Source organism: Microcaecilia unicolor, chromosome 11, assembly GCF_901765095.1.
Source record: "Microcaecilia unicolor chromosome 11, aMicUni1.1, whole genome shotgun sequence".
Classification (NCBI taxonomy): Eukaryota; Metazoa; Chordata; class Amphibia; order Gymnophiona; family Siphonopidae; genus Microcaecilia; species Microcaecilia unicolor.
The window spans coordinates 14,168,191-14,192,188 of NC_044041.1; the positions used below are offsets into that span (position 1 = coordinate 14,168,191).

Genomic DNA, 23,998 nt, shown 5'->3' on the forward strand with positions numbered 1-23,998 from the left:
CTATTGAAACAGCGAGGGCACGCAGCACACAGCTCTACTGCTGAGCTGCCGTCGGCCTTCCTTCTTCTTCTCTGCCTGTGTCCCACCCTCGACGACATTACGTCACACGAGGGCGGGACACAGGCAGAGAAGAAGGAAGGCCACGGTAGCTCAGCAGTAGAGCTGTGTGCCCTCGCTGTTTCAATAGCGGAGCGAGGGCCCGACTCGGTGGAAGGTGGGTGGCGACGGCTTCGGGGGGTGGGGGGGGGGACGAACTCGGAGGGGGGAGCGGCAGCGGCGAACTCGGTGGCGGGGTGGGGGGGCCTTTCAACCCCCCCCCCATACTAGCCCGTTTTTATGGGCTGAACGGCTAGTTTAACATGTCCAACATGTCTGCCAATTTTGGATCTTTTCCAGGTGGGGTGTTATGAGCGCTAGAGCTTTTATGCATTTTCAGAGAAAAATCCAAAACACTTCTGAATAATGTGGTAACTGAAGCTCGGTTTGGTCCCATCACTAACATCAAATTGTATTTTGCCTCTATTCTCTTAGAATTAGGTCATGTAGATAGGTTCTTGCCAAACTTTTTCCTGTTCAAGAAGTATCTTGTGGTCTGGCAACTGTGCTATGTATTTAGGGGCATCCAAGCATTTTAGAATTCCCCAAAATTCTGACCTTGTGTCAGGTCTATCTTATGTTGATAAAGGCTTGCTCCTTGGCAATCTTCTGAAGGAATCTGGAATAAGATATGTCCTCAGGCTGCGATGGGGACTGATCCGAAGGGAGACCCGATGAACCACTACAGCATTCCAAATCAGTTACACCATTTTTTTTTTAAATGTAAGCCATTTTGGGTTCCTTCTTTAGGGGTAAAACGTAGTACATAAGCACAGGAACAACATAATACATCAATCCCCTCCTAGTGTTATGATCTAATTATTTGATAACATTAATTGTCAACTTATCCCAAAAGAACAAGAGACAAAGTATCTTATAAAGCAACAGAGGCAAGGGGTTACAGAAATATTAATGCTAACCAATCATCTTCCGCAGCAGTGCGCTGTTACCCTTCCCAAAAAGCACACACAGGTCTAGAAGCTTTGGGATGTCAAAGAGGAAATTATCATACAGAATTTCTCCAAACACAGATGGTGTAATGAAATGATCCTGAAAAAAAACAGAAGAAAAATACACAGAAGTTGTTTAATATACTTAAAAGTATGGGGAAAGGGTAGAAGCGTCAATGACAAACCTGATCTAGATTATGGGAGGCATTCTAGGCATAGGTCAACTCAAAGTAGACAGACTCTTGGATTCTATATATGACACCCAAATTTGGACACGGATCTGAGACCTATGTGCAAACTAATTAGTTAACAAGCCATTAATCAATTATTATCAACGTATTCACTAGGCATATCAAACATATAAACGGTGAGTGATTGAACTCACTCGCAAATGCGCAGTAGAGACTTCCCTCTCTGTCCCGCCCTCGCGTCAATACGTGATGACGGGGGTGGGACAGAGAGGGAAACTGCGCTCCCCCCTCCCCCCCCCAGAGGTCGCCACCACCGGTAACCCCCCGCTCCGAGTCACCGCCGCCACCCCTCCACCCGGCCCAGGCCCTCTGATCGCAATTAATTCAACTTACATCGCCGCAGCACGCAGATCAGCTGAGCTCTGGTCAGCCTTCCTTCCATGCCTGTGTCCCGCCCTTGCCAACGGTACGTCACACGAGGGTGGGACACAGGCAGAGAAGGAAGGCCAGGCCGACGGGAGCTCAGCTGATCTGCGTGCTGCGGCGATGTAAGTTGAATAGCGAACAGAGGGCCCGGGCCGGTTGGAGGGATGGCGGCGATTCCGTGGAGGGGTGGGGGTGGGGGGTACCGGTAACGGCGACCTCGGGGGGGGGGGGCCTTGGAAAACCCCCATTCCAATACCCGTTTTAACGGGCTCAACGGCTAGTATTAATATAACTGGTGAAGGGACTGCATCAATCAGCTACTTCATTATACTTAGCTTCACATGAAATAGATATTTAATACATAAAAGGTCTAGTTAGGCAAATTTTCTTTTCATAGGCTCATCAGATCAGCGTGTGTGCTTCCGTATTGGCTAAACTGAGCCAAGCAGATTTCAAGAGGAACCACCACAATCCTCATTAGGGCAAGCTGCGGACCCTATTCCTCTGCGGTGGTATTGTCGGGCCCGTTGACATCCTGGGCCCCGCCGGCATTGTTCGCCTCCAGCTGCTGTCGTCTGCCTCTGGTGATCACTACCACTCTCCTGGCCACATACTGCTGTTTCTTCTGCGCTTCGTCTGCTCTTACTGGGTATTGCTACAGTTTCCCAATTGTGGATCGCCTTGCCGAGAACTGTTCGAGCCACTCTGGTCCATCTCAGCACCTGGAATTCCACCGTCCATCTTAGTCTCTCTTCCCTTTTCCTTCTTACCCTGTTCCTTCTCCCCTATCTAATGTAATTGATTCATCTGTGCATCGTAAGCCACTTTGAGTCTGCGTCAAGTGGAAAAAAGTGGGGTATAAATGTTCATAAATAAATAAATTAAATATCTATTTCATGTGAAGCTGAGTATAATTAAGTAGCTGATTAATCAATTATTGGCATTATTTGGCACTAACTTGGAATTTACACTATTCTATAATACTGCGCACCCGAAGTATCTTGCACAACCCCAAAGTGGGCGTGGCCATAGGAGGGGCATGGGTAGGTAAGGGGTGTTCCAAAAATTTAGGAGCAGTGTGGGTTATGCCCCCCACTTGCGTGCTGAGATTTACACTGGGTTTCAGGAGAATAGCACTTGGTGCAGATTTTTTTTTCCAGTGCCCAGTTTTCAGCTCCATTTACTGAATGTGGCCTACAGCCTGGGTTATACTAGAAGTACTAAAGGTCAAAGCCGAAGCAAACCAGCAATCGTTACTGCCAGGGATGGAACGTCACAGCCCTGGGAGTATTTCCCTGGAGCTGTATTCTAACTGTAGTGAGAGGAGATGGTTACTTTGGATTCCTTGTGTGTGGATATCCTGAGGAAGGTCAGGAAGATGCAGCGGTGAAGGCGCTCTTGCATGCGCAGTAGTGCCGGTGAGGCATCCACCAGCTCATCAAACCGTCGAGGGGCAAAACACAGGTAGGAATCCAGGCACTTCTGCAAGGTGTCATCAAATATCACCTAACACAAAACAAAATGATACAAGAAAGAAGGAAAGTCAGCTTTACAGAAAAATAATTTTCTTTTGTTCTGTGTCTATGGGGAAAAAAAAAAAAAACTTCAAGTCTCATGATGCGGGAAAGAAAAACAATGTGACAGAAGAAACTCCATGCATGAAAGTTGCTTAGTATAAGAAAGGGAGGGGGAGACTAGGGTATTTCTGAGTGTAAATGCTGCTCTACTAAGGAAGCTAACATAATATGAGTCTCTGAATTTTAATGTATAGTAATTGAATTAATTTTATAATAGGTCGCTTAGGTTGAGAGGTCAAGCAGGAGCCTATTTTAAACCTATTTCAAAAGAACAAACTACACATCTTTACAAAACTATCCCACAAAGTGGCATAAATCAGGGCTAAAACGAAGCCATGGACATTTACACTGTCTTGGGAGCACAGAAATCGTGACTCCATCCAAAATCTACCCCGAACACACTCACACCCAAGTCTTTTCATTACACGGATTTTTATTTAAGGGGCAATTTTATAAATATTTTACTTGCACATATGTGCAAAAAAAGACTTGATAAACATTACTGCCTAAATACATACAGAATTTCTTACAATCAAGGAAAACAATTGCAAACATATTTCACATTTTTAGCTGTGACAAAAATGAGGATGTTATAATGCCTTTGTATCAGTCCATGGTGCAACTGCACCTCAAATATTGTGTTCAATTCCGGTCATCGCATCTCAAAAAAGATATAGTGGAATTAGAAAAGGTAGAGAGAAAGAGGACAAAAATGATAAAGGGGATGGGACGACTTCCCTAATCGTTTGTTTATTTTTTCCAAAAATATTAGGACTAGGAGGCATGCGATGAAGCTACAAAGTAGTAAATTTAATACGAATTGGAGAAAATTTTCTTTACTCAACGTGTAATTAAACTCTAAAATTTGTTACCAGAGAATGTGGTAAAGGCGGTTAGCTTAGCGGAGTTTAAAAAGAGTCTGGACGGCTTCCTAAAGGAAACGTCCATAGTCCATTATTAAAATGGACTTGGGAAAATCCACTGCTTATTTCTGGGATAAGCAGCATAAAATGTATTGAGCTTGTTTGGGATCTTGAAAGGTATTTGAGACCTGGATTGGCCATTGTTGGAAACAGAATGCTGGGCTTGATGGACCTTTGGTCTGTCCCAGTGTGGCAATACTTATGTACTAATGACTCTTTCTATTGCTCTGGAGGTGTTTCGGGACTATGAAAGAATCACAGGCTTGAAGGTTAATATAGATAAAAGTGAGTTATTAGGTATATCTCCACTTCAAGAGCAGAAGACGACCAGTTGCATCAAGCCTTTTCTTTTCCCTTGGCTTCTCTTAGTATTCACTATCTTGGTATCCGAGTGCCTAGTGACCTGCATAAGTTATATGCTTTTAACTTTAGGATCTTATCTCATATCTGCTCAGATTTGGGCTGCTGGAAAGGTTTATAGTTGTCTTGGTGGGGCCACATTGCAGTGGTGAAGATGCTTAAGACAAGATTCAATTTACATAGACATCACATGAACAATACTGGTGCCAGTAGGGCTCCCACCCCTGTTGGTCAGCATTTTACAGGACCAGGACACTGTACCAGTGACTTCACAGTGAGAATCCTGAAAGGTAACTTTAAAACCATACAAGAACGTAAGACCTTTGAAGTCAGAATGATTGAATATTTTAACACCCAACAGAAAGGACTTAACAAGGATCTGGGGTTCCTAGCCCATTATAAACCATAAAGCTGTATGTCTCTGTTGATCACCCCACCCCTCACCTATCCACACCCATCCTGTTAGAATATCAATGATATGCTTTGATGTCCCCATGCATACCTCCTACCCACCCCCATCCTCCCACCCTGTCAGACTGTCTAATGCTTAAATGTTTTCACTTATATACACTGTCAGCTAGCACATTTGCTTATTTCCGATCTCACGAAGAAGGGCAACCTTCGAAAGGTAATCAAGAAATGTATTAAGTTATGTCCAATAAAAAAGGTATCATCTTATTTTATATAAGTACATATAAGTACATAAGTAGTGCCATACTGGGAAAGACCAAAGGTCCATCTAGCCCAGCATCCTGTCACCGACAGTGGCCAATCCAGGTCAAGGGCACCTGGCACGCTCCCCAAACGTAAAAACATTCCAGACAAGTTATACCTAAAAATGCGGAATTTTTCCAAGTCCATTTAATAGCGGTCTATGGACTTGTCCTTTAGGAATCTATCTAACCCCTTTTTAAACTCAGTCAAGCTAACCGCCCGTACCACGTTCTCCGGCAATGAATTCCAGAGTCTAATTACACGTTGGGTGAAGAAAAATTTTCTCCGATTCGTTTTAAATTTACCACACTGTAGCTTCAACTCATGCCCTCTAGTCCTAGTATTTTTGGATAGCGTGAACAGTCGCTTCACATCCACCCGATCCATTCCACTCATTATTTTATACACTTCTATCATATCTCCCCTCAGCCGTCTCTTCTCCAAGCTGAAAAGCCCTAGCCTTCTCAGCCTCTCTTCATAGGAAAGTCGTCCCATCCCCACTATCATTTTCGTCGCCCTTCGCTGTACCTTTTCCAATTCTACTATATCTTTTTTGAGATACGGAGACCAGTACTGAACACAATACTCCAGGTGCGGTCGCACCATGGAGCGATACAACGGCATTATAACATCCGCACACCTGGACTCCATACCCTTCCTAATAACACCCAACATTCTATTCGCTTTCCTAGCCGCAGCAGCACACTGAGCAGAAGGTTTCAGCGTATCATCGACGACGACACCCAGATCCCTTTCTTGATCCGTAACTCCTAACGCGGAACCTTGCAAGACGTAGCTATAATTCGGGTTCCTCTTACCCACATGCATCACTTTGCACTTGTCAACATTGAACTTCATCTGCCACTTGCACGCCCATTCTCCCAGTCTCGCAAGGTCCTCCTGTAATCGTTCTCATTCCTCCTGCGACTTGACGACCCTGAATAATTTTGTGTCATCGGCGAATTTAATTACCTCACTAGTTATTCCCATCTCTAGGTCATTTATAAATACATTAAAAAGCAACGGACCCAGCACAGACCCCTGCGGGACCCCACTAACTACCCTCCTCCACTGAGAATACTGGCCACGCAATCCTACTCTCTGCTTCCTATCTTTCAACCAGTTCTTAATCCATAATAATACCCTACCTCCGATTCCATGACTCTGCAATTTCTTCAGGAGTCTTTCGTGCGGCACTTTGTCAAACGCCTTCTGAAAATCCAGATATACAATATCAACCGGCTCCCCATTGTCCACATGTTTGCTTACCCCCTCAAAAAAATGCATTAGATTGGTGAGGCAAGACTTCCCTTCACTAAATCCGTGCTGACTTTGTCTCATCAGTCCATGTTTTTGTATATGCTCTGCAATTTTATTCTTAATAATAGCCTCCACCATCTTGCCCGGCACCGACGTCAGACTCACCGGTCTATAATTTCCCGGATCTCCTCTGGAACCCTTCTTAAAAATCGGAGTAACATTGGCTACCCTCCAGTCTTCCGGTATTACACTCGATTTTAGGGACAGATTGCATATTTCTAACAGTAGCTCCGCAAGTTCATTTTTTAGTTCTATTAATACTCTGGGATGAATACCATCAGGTCCCGGTGATTTACTACTCTTCAGCTTGCTGAACTGACCCATTACATCCTCCAAGGTTACAGAGAATTGTTTAGTTTCTCCGACTCCCCTGCTTCAAATATTCTTTCCGGCACCGGTGTCCCCCCCAAATCCTCCTCGGTGAAGACCGAAGCAAAGAATTCATTTAATTTCTCCGCTACGGCTTTGTCCTCCTTGATCGCCCCTTTAACACCATTTTCGTCCAGCGGCCCAACCGACTCTTTGGCCGGTTTCCTGCTTTTAATGTATCTAAAAAATTTTTACTATGTATTTTTGCTTCCAACGCTAATTTCTTCTCAAAGTCCTTTTTTGCCCTCCTTATCTCCGCTTTGCATTTGGCTTGGCATTCCTTATGATCTATCCTGTTACTTTCAGTTGGTTCTCTTCTCCACTTTCTGAAGGATTGTTTTTTGGCTCTAATGATTTCCTTTATCTTACTGTTTAGCCACGCCGGCTGACGTTTAGTCTTTTTTCCCTTTTTTCTAATACGTGGAATATATTTGTCCTGAACCTCCAGGATGGTGTTTTTAAACAGCATCCACGCCTGATGCAAGTTTTTTACTCTGCGAGCTGCTCCTTTCAGTCTTTTTTTCACCATTTTTCTCATTTTGTCGTAATCACCTTTTCTATAGTTAAACGCTAGCGTACTTGATTTCCTAGTTTCACTTCCTTCAATGCCAATATCAAAACCGATCATATTATGATCACTGTTATCAAGCGGCCCTCGTATCGTTACCCCCTGCACTAGATCATGAGCACCACTAAGGACTAAGTCTAGTATTTTTCCTTCTCTTGTCGGCTCCTGAACTAGCTGTTCCATGAAGCTGTCCTTGATTTCATCAAGAAATCTTATGTCCCTTGCGTGTACAGATGTTACATTAACCCAGTCTATATGCGGGTAATTGAAATCCCCCATTATTATTGTGTTGCCCAGTTTGTTTGCGTCCCTGATTTCCTTTAACATTTCCGCATCCGTCTGTTCGTCCTGGCCAGGCGGACGGTAGTACACTCCTATCACTATCCTTTTCCCCTTTGCACATGGAATTTCAATCCACAGTGATTCCAAGGAGTGTTTTGTTTCCTGCAGAATTTTCAATCTATTTGATTCAAGGCTCTCGTTAATATACAATGCTACCCCTCCACCAATCCGATTCACCCTATCACTACGATATAATTTGTACCCCGGTATGACAGTGTCCCACTGGTTATCCTCCTTCCACCAGGTCTCAGAGATGCCTATTATATCTAATTTTTCATTTAGTGCAATATATTCTAACTCCCCCATCTTATTTCTTAGGCTCCTGGCATTCGCATATAGACATTTCAAACTATGTTTGTTGTTCCTAAGTACATCATGCTTAGTACTTGACAGTATTAATTGGCAATCTTTTGTCTGATTTTTATTGTTATTTAAAGATACCCGATCTACTACAATCTTTTCCATGTTTTATTTTGTTTGATTTCTATTGATAACCTTAAGAGTGGACTAACACGGCTACCACACTCCTCTACTTAAGATGGAAGATACCGCATACAGCCGCATGAAAAAGCAAATGAACAAACTTTTGGAGACATTTGCTTATTTCCGATCTGAGGAAGAAGGGCAACCTTCGAAAGCTAATCTAGAAATGTATTAAGTTATGTCCAATAAAAAAAGGTATCATCTTATTTTCTCTTCCATGTTTTATTTTGTTCGATTTCTATTGATAACCAGTGGTGAAGATGAATTGTGTTACCGCGATTGCTCTTATTGTTTCAGACTTTACCCATTCTCCAGCACACGCAAGCCCTCATATCTCAGTTTATTTGGGAGGGGAAGTGTCTGCGTTTCGCCCAGCAGGTTCTATGGGGAGCCCGGAGCAGGGTGGTAGAGCGGTCCCCAATTTAGACGGGTATTATATGGCAGCACAGCTCTGGTTGGTGCTTGACTGGGAGCTTGGTAAGTCTAAGCCATCATTGATTTTGGAGCAGTAGTATTTTCCTGACCACCCACTGGGGGTCTCTTTTGTAGACTGCTATGGAGCTGGGATGCTCCCTTCACAGGATGCACAACCCCTTTGTACGACATGTGTTGGATTTGGGGAGAGGCACATAAATGGTGGGGTCAGGTGGATCGGGTTTCCTCCCTGGCCGCGGTGCGTTGGGAGCTGCATTTCGGGGCGGGGCGGATGTGTAAGGCTTTTGCTAGATGGGAGCAGGTGGGCTTGGTTAGTTTTCAGGATGTTGTGGTTGGGGGTCGAATTATACCTTTTGAGACGTTGAGGACCCAGTATGATTTACCTATAGGGGACTTTTTCCATATATGCAACTTCAGTATTTTATGACAGGGCAGGGCTGCTTACGGGAGGATCCTCATAAGAAGGAGTGTCTGTCTTCTAGATCCATGCTGGTGATATATAAATATGTAAGGGGGTGGGATTCCTATTCCCATAAATTCATGCTCTGCTGGAAGGAGGACCTCTATTGCAGTTTCTCTACTCTGGAATGGGAGACCATGTGTGCAGCAGTACAGAAGGCCTCAGCCTTTATGCTGGTGCAAGAGAATGCTTATGAAGTGCTTACTACACTCCTGACCGTTTGAAGCATATGTTTCCCACTGTGTCTGATATATGTTGCTGATATGCAACTATGACGGGTACTTTTGTGCACATTTGGTGGGACTGTGCTCTAATATCTCCTTTTTGGTTAGGGGTGGTACAGGCCCTATCTACAGCTCTTCTCGGGTCTCTTTGTCCTGCACACCTCAGGATTGTTTGCTGGGCTTGCATAATGATCGTCCTATTTGGTGGGAGAGCACACTGCTGCGATGTGGGTCTGGCTACTGCAATGTGCCTTATCGCTCTACATTTGAAAAGTACTGCGTCACCTACCCTGAGGGACTGGAAGCAGTGTCTCTGCCAATTGCTTTGGATGGGACGTCTTACTGCTCAACGCAAAACAACCTCAGCCAAAACAGCTTTATCGAGGCACATGAAAACAACATATGCACCGATCTCGCAGGAACCACCCTACATCACGGGCACAATGCTGTACTTGCAATGCCTGCCAAAATGTATTGTTGTTCCTGAAAGGTTACAGATCGGGTAAGCGTTTTCAAAATTTTCATCAACAGTCAAAGGCCATCCCCTATAACCTGCTCCTCAGTTTGTAAGGCCCCATTCCAAGTTCTGGCCAACGCCTCATAATCCCAGGTGGGTGCCAAACTACGCAGGCTGATCTGATAAAAGGACAAGCTAGCCTTAGTCTGTCTAGACAAAAGTAAAGTCTCAACGAGTAAATCCACTGCATCTTCGTTTCAGGTAGTCACATCTAGAGTAGTAGCAATATAATGTTGAACTTTGTGATACGCCAGCCAATCAGAGGGCCTCATACTCCCCTCCTCCTGAAGAGAGTCTCAAAGGACTTCATAGTTCTATCTTGAGTCACCAAATGATGAACAAAGGTCAAGCCCTGCTGAGATCATCTTTTAAATAAAGCTTTGTTGCTTCAGGATTCACGTCTCTATTTTCCCACAAAGGTAGCAACATGGTCGAGCTAGGGGAAAGCTTCAACTGCTTACAGAGCCAACGCCAGCCCAGCATTTATATGAAAGTAATACAACAGATGGGTGGGTGCAATCAGTTGTTGTTCCAAGATGACCGTAATGAAATAATCAGTACTATTAATCCATTTCACTAAATGTCGAATGATCCAAGCCACATTATAACATCTCAAATCTGGTAAAATCAATCCACCAAGTCCCAAAGGTAACGACAGCTGCTATAAAAGAAACCCTAGGTTTTTTGTTATTTCACAAAAACTTAAGCAAACTTTTCTGAAAAGGGTTACATCTCGATTTGTAAGATTCATCGGAAAAGTGTGTAAAACATACAGCCACTCTGGAAATAATAACAATATAACACTATACACCCACTAAGGGACATGGCACGTGCCCAGTGCGCTCACCTACACTGCCGCAGGCTACTTTATGCTGCGGCTTGGTAAAAGGGCCCCTTAAAGTCCAAGGAAGTGGGGACGTACGGGGGGCCCTCTGGTCCGGCACCAGAGATGTGTAGTGGTGCTGGGGATGTTTTGTTGGTGAGTATCAGAGATATGGAGGCGGACTCTGTTTGCACGTTTCTGATGTTCACCAGTGAAGGGTCTTCTGCACTGTTGTGCATCTCTGCTGTTGGATTGGAGGGCTTTTCGTATATCTCTACTTTTTCCTAAAAGTGTAACGCCAGTGGGGGAGGGGGAGAAAGTTTGCACTTCTAAATATGGCTCAGCAAAATTTGTGTGTTGGGTCTGCGAGTGCTTTCTGGGAACTGTGGGACCACTGGGAGTGTGGCCCCAGTAACTTAGAAATCACTGGGGATAACTTGAGAGCAGGAGACTCGCCCTGAGGCAGTTGTGATCCAGTCGGTGGGAGGAGGGTGCTGGTGTAGAGCACAAGCAGCAGGTGCAGGATGACCTGAGCTGTGCTGGGGATAGACCCTCTAAATGGCCGTAGGGTAACTCCAGGCGGATGGCTAAGTGTTTCATGACACCCACCAATAGTTAAACCCCTGCAATATTTTGGTCCTCTTTATGGGCAAATTAATACCAGATACATTCCAAGAACAAACTCTCAAGGAGGGTCCCATAACCCTACAAACGCACTTTGAAAAGGACAGAAATTTCAAACAGAACCCGACGCCCAGCCCTCATCATGTCCATTATATGTCCGCAGGAACCACAAAGTCCCCACACACACACCTGCAGCACCCTCTCCAGCCCACCCACCTCCCTCCCCCTACTATTCCCATTTCCCATTAACTCCATCTCACTCATACATCCACTAAGAAGCACCCCTTCATGAATACCCAACCCCCCCTTCCTCGTTACACATAATCAGCACCGAACAGCATCAGTACACACACTCACCTTCTAAGTACACATAGCAAATCTTATACTAATGAACATATCCTGTAGCCCACAAGTTTTCCAGCAGGCTCATAGAAAGAAAAACAGCATACAGCCCTGGAGTGTTTCCAGGCGAAAACTTCCAGTGTCCCTGTCAACGTCCCAATCCGAGGCAAGCAGACCATAAGGCCCACAAAACACAAGTTGGGCTAGTTCTCTCTTAGGCACAATGTGTAGGCACCATTTTCAAATGGGACACCACCATGAGCAACCTCCAGCCTTGGCGATCAGTCCAGGCTGATGAAGGGCTACCTCCAGGAACCACCTCCACAAGGGTATCATAAAACACCATTCGACACTCGTGCATCACCAATAATCACACAGGGTATAACAGCACTAACTGTATTTGGTGTTTAAAAAGGGCTGAACACACAGCACTGAAATACATTCAGCAGGCCGCCACCGCTGCCAAGTAGTCTTGAAAACATAACTCTTTCTGGTTGTCCAAATGCAATGCTTTTCCCAACTGTAGGGCTCTCAGGACCTCAACCTTGTGTGTGTGAAGTTAAGCACCTGCAGATTCACTACTCTTAAGGCGAGCCCCCTCAGGGCCCCGAGCTCTCATGTGGTGTGCTCTCGTTATCCGGAAGGGGCCATGCTGACTGCCTAGTTGCAAGGTCTGAGTTATCGAGGTTTCCAAAAAGTTTAGCAGCTAGCCATCCTGTACGTGCTCCGGAATCCCCGCCAAGCGCAAATTACTGCGCCATGTGCTATTCTCCAGGTCCTCCACTTTTTCTGATAGGGCCTGCATATGGGCGTCTCAACGTTTAACACCAGCTGAATTTTAGTACGAGCTAAAAATGCTAGCACACCTTAGTAAAAAAAACCCTAAGTGCAGTCGCATTACTAGTGGTCTTGCAGCAGAGCCACAACCTTGAAAAAGGACATCTCCGACACAAATCAGCAGTTCCCACCAAGTCCATTCCCCTGACTCGATCCCCCTATACATACACACACAATCAAACTATGACCCCACTACTACTACTACTACTAGGGGCCACCTACGTCAGAGGATTTTGGGGCTGAGGGACCATGTCATGCCTTAGTGATAGTGCAGAAGCACACACATTGCCAAGGCACGGACTGTGAACCTGTGAGGTAGGTGTCTGCCCTGTGCAATAAAGGCAGGACAGATGCATTTAACTGTATAGGCTTTACACTTACGACCCCTTATTCTCTGTGCTTCAGTGAACAGGCTCTTCAGTTGCCATAAAGGATTCTAAGCTATTCGTAAAGTCTTAACAAATGCTTAAAGATATTTGTTACAGATCAAATTGAAATTACCTGACACCAGAATTTATCATAAGGCAAAGCTAGAAGCCAGTCAAGATCATCTGCTATGAACTGAGCCCGTTCCAGGTATTCTTCCACCAAAGCTGGAATGCAGGCTTTCGGAGGAGGCTTGTAAAGCACAAAATAACGTTCTGTCTTCTTATCTGGATGCTGGGGAAGTTAAGAAACAGAGATGAATGTCTGAAAACTACATGCACAACCAAAGGCAGGGGTCGGCAGCTGCTGGCACGAGAAGCACACCATTCCCTCTGCATTACCAACACTATAATCATTTCAAAAGTTTGTGGCCCAGCCATGTTAACCTCAAGATGCACAAAATCAGCAGAATCTGCCTGCAAGTCTGAAAATGTGTTATAGAGGATGAGCGTATTGGCCTAGGTGACGAGTAGGGCACTCTTACATTCCCCTCATCCAGAGGCAGAGGTTGGTATATCAACAGATCTTTTGGAGATACATGAATATTTTAACTTAGATAATAAGGTGGGGGGGAAAATAATGCCTACTGTACCTGAATGTAACGTACCTTGAGTTACTACTGAAAAAGGCAGGAGCTAAATTTAAAACAAAAATGTAGTACTTGCCCAAAAGACATGATCAAGACCTGCTTTAAGGTTCTCCTGTTAGCAACTGTCTCAGTCCCCTGAATGGTTGGTTCCTCACTCCTATTACTAGAAAAAACTAACAACCTTATGTCAGCCTCTAAACCTGCACATTAACTTTCTCACTACGTACACAACCAGTTAATGCAGGACTATATCCACAGTATACGCTTAATGAAACCGAAAAAATATATTAAGGAAAAAAAAAATGAATAAATCAGCAGGACACCAGCAGGTAGATCACCGTGAGAGTACTGGTTTCAAAGCACATTCTGTTTTTTAAATATCTGTACAGTGTTATAGTATCTTGCTGTCAAAGCCACCTGTATTTCATAATTACTCAGTATTGCTTCTTTTTATATCAAGTATTTTATTTAGGGCTGCAAGTTAAATCACAGTGAAACCTGCAATTAATGCATTAATTATTTATCGTGTCATTAAAATAAATAAATAAATCAAGTTGCAGCATCTCCTGTCTCCTCCAAATATCTCTTCTGCTCTCGTTCCCTCCAAACCTCTGTTTTCGGCATGAACTGGCATCTTTCCCCCCACCTGCGACTCAACATCATCCCTCCCCCACACTGGTCTACCTTAAAGGTGGTCTACTGATGGTCCCCGGCAGCAACAGCATTGCACACACGCTGTCCGCAGCCTGGTTTGAAACTTTTCCTCTGGCACGTCCCTCCTCTTCTGTTATCACTTCCTGTTTCTGCATGGGCGGGATGGGTCAGAGGGAAAGCTTCAGACCAGGACTCAGACAGCATATGTGCAATGCTGTTGCTGCCAGGGACCAACAGAAGACTACTTTTAAGCGAGACCGGCAAGGCGGGGGGTGGATTGAGAAGGTGACAGATGCCGAATCCCAGGTGGGAGTGGTGAGTGAGCTGCAGACCCACAAGTAGAACTTGGAGGGGCCACAGGTGGAAGTTATGGCTGAAGCAGTGAGCCACAAGAAGAGTCTTGCTACTGGCTCACCACCAGTTTGTGCCACTGCTGGTGGAAGTGGTAGGGAGAGAGAGGTGCCGGGCAACGGAAGGGGAGAGATGTTGGATCTCGGACAGGAGGCAAGAGATTATCAATCCTTTAGGAAAAGGAAGGGAGATGGGAGTGGAGGAGTGGCCTAGTGGTTAGGGTGATGGACTTTGGTCCTGGGGAACTAAGGAACTGAGTTCAATTCCCACTTCAGGCACAGGCAGCTCCTTGTGACTCTGGGCAAGTCACTTAACCCTCCATTGCCCCAGGTACAAATAAGTACCTGTATATAATATGTAAGCCGCATTGAGCCTGCCATGAGTGGGAAAGTGCGGGGTACAAATGTAACAAAAATAAAAATAAAAAAAATTTCATATATTGCCTTTCTGTGTTTACAAGCAAAGCAGTTTTACATATTATATGCAGGTACTAATTTTGTAGCTGGGGCAATGGAGGGTTAAGTGATTGCCGTGTTAGTCTTGACCTGAGGATCGATGTTGAACTCATGAAAGCTAGACAAGAAGTACTGTTAGTCCAATAAAAAGGTATCACCTTATTTTCTTATTTTGTGTTGCATGAGAATGCAGTCAGTCATTCTGTAGAAGCTTCTTTCTTTTCTGCCAAGAACCTTAAAAGTGGCAAGTTTTGTCACCGACATTCATGGAGAGTGCTAACTCATTAAACAAAATGATGCTTTTAATATGTTTCTAGGCTTCCCAGAGAATTCACACAGACTAAATTATTATTATTTTTTTTTTTTTTTAAGTTGAGCCGTTGTTGATTTTAAAGGAGAAAGAGTTCCCAGAAACCAAACGGACAACAATCCCCGGCCGAACATGGCCAAATGTCCAGCCAGCTCCATGCCTGCATCATCGGGCTCAGAAAACTCCCCTCAAATACTATCTTTTTATTGTCCGTCAAAAAAACTTTTTGTGTATATATGTGTTTTTTGAAAAATATACTGATGATGATATAAGCGCCAAAATCACAAAGTGCATTAATGTATCATCACTAGTGTTAATATCTAGAAAGGAGCCTTCGGAGTCTGATGATAGAAACCCAACACTGGCTGAACATCCAGCCGCACCCAACCAAGGACCGCCACCCGACCAGCCCCCGAAGACTCCCCCTCCTCTATTGTTAACAATTTTTATTGATGATTCAGCATGTGAATGTGTCAACAAACTTCACAACATACTGTTACATAATACATGTCATACAGAAACAAAGTGATATTCTATCATCAATAAATGTTTTCCATTATCTCCCCTCCCCAGCGTACACTAACAATCCCCCCTCTCGGATTAAACATAATGCTGTTAATTAAAATGATTAACAAACCCGTAACATCCAACAGGCAGCAACAGACTAAATTATATTACCTACCTTCCCACTCCTGCCCCATTTAACTCTTCGTGGAGCAGTAAATGAGAAAAAATAGGTCAAACTGCTGTTAGGTTGTCCTAATACTTAGCTACGTGTACCAAGCCCCCCCTCCATCCCCCCTACATGTATGCTAGCCGTTCAAGTGAGGTATTACAGCGGTGATGGCGAACCTTTGGCACGTGTGCCAGAGACGGCACGCAGAGCCCTCTCCCTTGGCACGCGTGATGGTCGCTGGTCCGCTCCGCCCACTCTCCCTCCCTCCGAGTACCAGGCCGGCCTCCCTCCCTCCCACCAAGCACCACGCCGCTTGCCTTCGCTCCCTCCCTCTTCCAAACAAGCATCAGCCCGCCCGTCCTCTCCCCCCCTCCCTCCCAGCACCAGGGCCCCCCTCCCTCTCCTCCTCCTCTGAAATTGAAAAAGCGTACCGGGTTAAGGCAGCGTCGGCAGTGGCAACGAAAAGCGTGGTCTTCACTCGGCGGGACCAGAGCTTGAGAGACAGAAGGGAAGCGCGCTGAGTGAAGACCACGCTTTTCGTTGCCGCTGCCGACGCTGCCTTAACCCGGTACGCTTTTTCAATTTCAGAGGAAGAGGAGGGGGAGGGGGGCCCTGGTGCTGGGAGGGAGGGGGGGAGGACGGGTGGGCTGATGCTTGTTTGGAAGAGGGAGGGAGCGAGGGCAAGCGGCGTGGTGCTTGGTGGGAGGGAGGGAGGCCGGCCTGGTGCTGGGTGGGAGGGAGGTAGGCCTGGTGCTGGGTGCTGCTGGGTGGGAGGCCTGACGCTGGGTGCTGCTGCGTGGGAGGCCTGACGCTAGCTGGTGCTGCTGCGTGGTGGGAGGGAGGGAGGCCTAATGCTTAGTGCTGGGAGGGAAGGATGCCTGGTGTTGGGTGCCGCTGGGTGCTGGGTGGGGAGGGAGGGAGGCTTGATGCTTGGTGCTGCTGGGTGGGTGGTTGGGAGGGAGGCCTGATGCTGGGTGGGCTGATGCTGGGTGCTGGGAGGGAGGGCAGGGGGGAGAGGAGGGTGGCTGGAGGGGAGAGGAGGGTTGCTGGACATGGATGGAGGGCAAGAAATGAAGAAGAAAGGAGGAAAGTAAAGACATAAATGGAGGCAAGAAATAAAGAAGAAAGGAGGAAAGTAAAGAAATAAATGGAAAGGAAGCCCTGGAAACGGAGTTAAGAGAACTGATAGAGAGCAGCAGAATCAGCGACTAGGACCAATATGGATAGAAAAACAAAATCACCAGACAACAAAGGTAGAAAAAATCATTTTATTTTCATTTTAGTGTTTGGAATATGTCCAATTTGAGAATTTACATCTGCTGTCTTATTTTGCACTGGGTATACTGGAACTGTAACAACTTAAAGAAATCTAATATAATAAAACGCACCGTGAACGTTCTAATGAGGACAACGTTCTGAAGCCATCTGACGTCACTCCCTGGTTCGTGGGGTTCGTGGGGTTCGTGGAGTTCGTGGCGTTCGTGGTGTGAAGCCATCCAGCCGTCTCTGCCCCGCCCTCGCGCCTAAACAAACAAATACGGAAGCGAAGCGTCAGGGAAGGAGGCGGCGCTCCCGACGTCTAGCCTTCCCTTCGCTGTGTTCCGCCAGCGAAGGGAAAGCTAGACGTCGGGAGCGCCGTCTCCTTCCCTGACGCTTCGCTGCACGAACCGCCACGGAGGTAAAGTTAAAAAGAATAAAAAAAAAAAAAAAAGGGATGCATGGATGCGAAGGGGGGGCATGGATGCGAAGGGGGGGGGGGAGAAGAGGGTGGGCCAGGCTGGGACATGGGAGAGAGAGTAGCATGGATGCGAGGGGGGGGTCATGGAAGGGCGAGAGGGGACTTGCTGGAAAAGGATGAATGGAGGCGGCAGGGGACAGAGGAGCATGGATGGGTATGGATTAGGAGGGCAGGGCACAGGGAGAGAGGGGAATTACTGGAAATGGATGAATGGAGGGGGCAGGGGACAGAGGAGCATGGATGGGCATGGATTGGGGAGGGCAGGACTCAGGGAGAGAGGGAAATTGCTGGATAGGGAAAATGGAGGGGCCAGGTGACAGATGAGCATGGATGGGCATGGATTGGAAGGGCAGGACTCAGGGAGAGGGGAATTGCTGGATAGGGATGAATGGAGGGGACAGATGGGCATGGATGGATATGGATTGCAGAGCAGGCCTCAGGCAGAGAGGGGAAATGCTGGATAGGGAAAAATGGAGGGGCCAGGTGACAGAGGAGCATGGATGGGCATGGATTGGAAGGGCAGGACTCAGGGAGAGGGGAATTGCTGTATAGGGATGAATGGAGGGGACAGATGGGCATGGATGGATATGGATTGCAGAGCAGGCCTCAGGCAGAGAGGGGAAATGCTGGATAGGGAAAAATGGAGGGGCCAGGTGACAGATGAGCATGGATGGGCATGGATTGGAAGGGCAGGACTCAGGGAGAGGGGAATTGCTGGATAGGGATGAATGGAGGGGACAGATGGGCATGGATGGATATGGATTGCAGAGCAGGCCTCAGGCAGAGAGGGAAAATGCTGGATAGGGAAAAATGGAGGGGCCAGGTGACAGATGAGCATGGATGGGCATGGATTGGAATGGCAGGACTCAGGGAGAGGGGGAATTGCTGCATAGGGATGAATGGCGGGGACAGATGGGCATGGATGGATATGGATTGCAGGGCAGGCCTCAGGCAGAGAGGGGAAATACTGGATAGGGATGAATGGAGGGGGCAGGTGACAGACAAACATGGATGGCCATGGATTGGGAGGGCAGGGCTCAGGGACAGAGGGGAATTGCTGGAAAAGGATGAATGGAGGGGGCAGGGGACAAATGGCCATGGATTGGGAGGGCACGGCTCACACTGTCTCTCTCATATACAATGTCTTTCTGATTCTCACTCTCACACACTCTGTCTCACACAGTATCACATTCACTCTCTATGTGCCACACAGTCACTCATACACTCGCTTGGTGTCATACACTCACTCTCACAGAGAATCTGTGTCTCACACACACTCTGTCTCTTGCCCACACACACACTCTCTCACACTGTGTCTCACATACACACTTGCACACACTCTCATTCTCACACACACTCTCTCACAAACACACTCACACCCAGAGTCACTCTCTCTCTCACACACTCACACTTTCACTCTGACTCTCAAACACTCACTCTCACATACACTCTCCCAAACATACACACTCCAAGGAAAACCTTGCTAGCGCCCGTTTCATTTGTGTCAGAAACGGGCCTTTTTTACTAGTGATTTATAATGAAAGAAAATCATGTTATTTTTTTCTCCTATACTAGTATAATATTTTCAATGATGTCTGTTTATATGCGCCATGGCTGGTGTAAGGGGGTGTGGCTATCATAGGGGTGGAGTCATATGTGGTGATCCCGCCCATAATGAGTACCAGCACTTCGCGATAAATAATTCGATTTTGGGTTGCTGTTTGGGCACTCGGTCTCTGAAAGGTTCGCCATCACTGTATTACAGTATATTAAGACACACCCACCTTACTAAGAGAGGAGGCGAATATCACCCTCCTTCCCGCCACTCCCCATGATCAAACGACCGAAAACCCATACGCTGCAAGGGTATCGAATAAGAAATCCCAGGATACCCGATCAAACGCCTTTTCGGTGTCAAAACTGATAAACAGCGCCAGCAGCTCTCTCTTCGAAACCACCTCTAGTGCTGTCAAAATTCTTCTAATATTTTTACACACGGAGCGACCCTGCACGAATCCCACTTGCGACTCATGTATTAGTGAAGGCAAGACTTGGCTTAACTGATTTGCCAAAATTTTTGCAAACATCTTGCAGGACGTCAGACTCCCAGAAACAGAAGCCTGCGCAGCCTTCTACATGGAATGTTGCTAGTAGAATCTCCAATAGTAGCAACATTCCATGTAGAATCTCCAATAGTATCTATTTTATTTTTGTTACATTTGTACCCCGCGCTTTCCCACTCATGTCAGGCTCAATGCGGCTTACATGGGGCAATGGAGGGTTAAGTGACTTGCCCAGAGTCACAAGGAGCTGCCTGTGCCTAAAGTGGGAATCGAACTCAGTTCCTCAGGACCAAAGTCCACCACCCTAACCACTAGGCCACTCCTCTACTCGTTTTCTTTCCATTTCTGCTGAAGTTTGAATATAATTGGGTTTAAAGTGTATAATTCATTTTTTGTATGCTATAAGAATCTGTTAGTCTACTAGCGGTGCTTCTACACTAATGACATTGGTTAAATATTCTGTAAGTACCTTACTGATGCCGCACATTAGCATGTTTCGGCTATAGGATTCTGTACTGTGCAGGTGTAGTTGTATGTTTCTGTCATAACATAAGAATCTTTATAACTTCTCTTTTTCAGATTCGCATTAATTTAATACACTTACTTCATATTATTAATTATTGCGATTTTGTCCCACAGTTCAAACAATGCTGCAGGGTTATTAAGAGAGGGTTGTAAGAAGTCAGCCTGAGGCAAGGAACAGCATAGGCTTTACCAGTGTCCACCTGACACATAGAGCTGCTGGAGAACCTCCACTGTGACCACTGAAGCTGAACCTACTCGGACTGCTGCAGTTGATACAATGAGGCATTAGGGGAAAACCACTTGTTTTGCCTTTGTTATGATTAGACTATTGGGAGAGAAAAGAAGATCGGAGATGTTGTGCACAATGGAAAGCAGAGAGAGAGAGACTAAGGGGCCCTTTTACTAAGCCGTGTAGGCGCCTACGCATGCCCAATGCGCGTCAATTTGGAGTTACCGCCCGGCTACAGCAAGGCTCGGGCGGTCATTTCGTTTTTTTTGTATGTGCGCTAGAAACCGGGAGGTAATAGTCATTCTACGTGCGTAGACGATTACCGCTGTTACCGTGTGAGACCTTACCGCTAATTCAATGGCTGGCGGTAAGGTCTCAGACCCAAAATGGATACGCGCCAATTTTTATTTTGCCGCATGTCCGTTTTCGGCAAAAGTTTTTTTTAAAAAGGCCTTTTTTTACAGGCGCGCTGAAAAATGGATCTGTGCACGCCCAAAACATGCGCCTACACTAGCGCGGCCCACTTTTTGGCACACTTTACTAAAAGGACCCCTACGAGGGTTGGGTGGGGGATACTGGTGGTGGGCAAAGGAGACATGGGAACAGAAAGCAGAATGGGGGGCAGCAAAGACAGGCACAGAAAGCAAAAGGTAAAGAGTAGGGACAGAAGAAGAAAAGGCAGAGAACAGAAAGAGAGGAGGCATGCAGGGTTAAAGAGTGGGGAAGGGGGAGGAAAAGAATTCCCCCCCCTCATCCCCAACTTCAGTCCTCTCTTCATTCTTCTCACCCTCTCCTGCTTGTGCACTTCATACTTGAACTGTGCCAAGCATCTGCCTCCAGAGGCTGTGGTGTAATATATACACCCAATGTTATCAAGGTGAACCAAGAACTTTTTTGGAAATCAGTCATAGGCCCCTATTTTCTTGGCTTTTGACTGATGATCCTTTGTCTCTCCATACCTAGTACAGAATACTTGCTTGGTACTGATAAATCTGAAATACTGCATTTTTGTTTTCTCCTCTGATCACTGTCTAGTTGGTCTGGGAAAACCCACTATGAATAAATATACTTTGTACTTTGTGAAAAATGTAAGCATGAAAGAACATGAAGCATAAATGTAAATGAAGAAATCAGCAGTTTTCTTGCCCCACCCCTGCTTTCTTATAGGTTTATGCAGCACAAAAAGGTATTTCATTACCCCTAGTTACTACTTAAACCTAGCAATTTCTGAATCCATAACCACTCTCACGTCTTGCCTAAACAGAGCTCCATGAAATGTCATAATTATTGTGTTTCTCAGTTGCTCAAGAGGGCAGTAAAAAAAGTTGTTCCCAGTGAGGTAATTAAATTCGCCGATGACACAAAATTATTCAGGGTCGTCAAGTCGCAGGAGGAATGTGAACGATTACAGGAGGACCTTGCGAGACTGGGAGAATGGGCGTGCAAGTGGCAGATGAAGTTCAATGTTGACAAGTGCAAAGTGATGCATGTGGGTAAGAGGAACCCGAATTATAGCTACGTCTTGCAAGGTTCCGCGTTAGGAGTTACGGATCAAGAAAGGGATCTGGGTGTCGTCGTCGATGATACGCTGAAACCTTCTGCTGGCTAGGAAAGCGAATAGAATGTTGGGTGTTATTAGGAAGGGTATGGAGTCCAGGTGTGCGGATGTTATAATGCCGTTGTATCGCTCCATGGTGCGACCGCACCTGGAGTATTGTGTTCAGTACTGGTCTCCGTATCTCAAAAAAGATATAGTAGAATTGGAAAAGGTACAGCGAAGGGCGACGAAAATGATAGTGGGGATGGGACGACTTTCCTATGAAGAGAGGCTGAGAAGGCTAGGGCTTTTCAGCTTGGAGAAGAGACGGCTGAGGGGAGATATGATAGAAGTGTATAAAATAATGAGTGGAATGGATCGGGTGGATATGAAGCGACTGTTCACGCTATCCAAAAATAATAGGACTAGAGGGCATGAGTTGAAGCTACAGTGTGGTAAATTTAAAACGAATCGGAGAAAATTTTTCTTCACCCAACGTGTAAAAGTTGTTCCCATTGTTTCAGCCAGTTGATCTCACCAATGCTGGCAGAGTGCGCAGCTTCCCTGTGGCAGGATCCTTTATTGGGATTTGAAGCTCATCCAGTGGCAATGCTGGCATCCTGCAGACTTTTCTCTCCCTCTCTCGTCTTCAAAAAAAATAAAACCTACACACATAAGAAAAAAAAAAGGACTGAAAACCACCATACTTATACATGGAGGGGCATTTTCGATATGACTAAATCTGAATAGAAAGAAGGTCATTTTCAAAAACGAAAAACATCTATCTTTTTTCCACAAAAATACTGTTTTGAATAAGGTTTTGTGATTTGGACGTTTTGTTTTTTGGCCCATTAAAAAAAAAAAAGTCCAAGTGCAAAACGCACAAAAATCAAGCCATTGGGATGTAGGAGGAGCCAGCATTTTTTGTAGACTAGTCCCCCAGGCATCCCAGGAAAGCAGTAGGGCACCCTAGGGGGCACTGCAGTCGACTTCATAAAATGCTCCCAGGCACACATTTCACCATTGCTCCTTTATCTTGTCTGCTGCGCCCCCAAAACCCACCCAAAACCTACCACCCCCAACTGTGCACCACTACCATAGCCCTTACGGGTGAAGGGGGCATCAATATGTGGGTACAATGGGTTTCTGGTGAGTTTTGGAGGGCTCACAGTTTCCTCCACAAGTCTAACAGGCAGGGGAGGTATGGGCCCGGGTCCACCTGTCTGCAGTGCACTGCACCCACCACTACACTACTCCAGGGACCTGCATGCTGTTCTAATGGACCTGAGTATAACATCGGAGGCTGGCAAGTAATGTTTTTAATTACATTTTTGGAGTGTGAGAAGGGGTTAGTGAACACTGGGGGAGTAAGGGGAGGTAATTCCTGATTCCCTCCAGTGGTCATCTGGTCATTTAGGGCACCTTTTTGTGCCTTATTCATTATAAAAACAGGTCTAGCTCAAAACATCTTAGTTTTAGTCCTAGACGGTTTTGTTTTGTTCCATTATGGCTGAAAAACGTCCAAGTGTTAGGACCGCCCAGATCTTGCCCTTAACACGCTCCAGACATGGCCCTTGTTATCTGAACACACTTCTGATGGACATCATAGAAAAACATCTAAAAATTGGTTTTGAAAATACCAATTTGGACGTTTTTGTGAGAAAAACGTCCAAATGCAGATTTATGTCACTTTTTGGACGTTTTTCTCTTTTGAAAATGAGTTCCACAGTCAAATCAAGCCACTAAACTTATGACTACCCTGACAACATTCAGTTTGCTCTCCAATATCATGTTTTGGACAACAGGTTTTTATAATTATACTTAAAGAAAGACATAGAAGCTATTCCAGTACATCTTATTTCTG

At 45.8% G+C, this 23,998-nt stretch overlaps 1 protein-coding gene across 3 annotated transcripts in view; it reads right to left on the reverse strand.

The window, feature by feature from the left end:
- The window catches only part of ASCC2 (activating signal cointegrator 1 complex subunit 2), an 83,220-nt gene that overhangs the window by 44,661 nt on the left and 14,561 nt on the right, over positions 1–23,998 (reverse strand). For all 3 annotated transcript variants that reach the window (XM_030217777.1, XM_030217775.1, XM_030217776.1), the window contains exons 2-5: positions 22,673–22,799; positions 13,083–13,241; positions 2,999–3,169; positions 1,017–1,146 (exon numbers count right to left, since the gene is read on the reverse strand). In XM_030217777.1, the coding sequence (XP_030073637.1) occupies positions 1,017–1,146; positions 2,999–3,169; positions 13,083–13,241; positions 22,673–22,753 (541 nt within the window). In that variant the 5' untranslated portion in view covers positions 22,754–22,799. The remainder of the gene's footprint in view (positions 1–1,016; positions 1,147–2,998; positions 3,170–13,082; positions 13,242–22,672; positions 22,800–23,998) is intronic.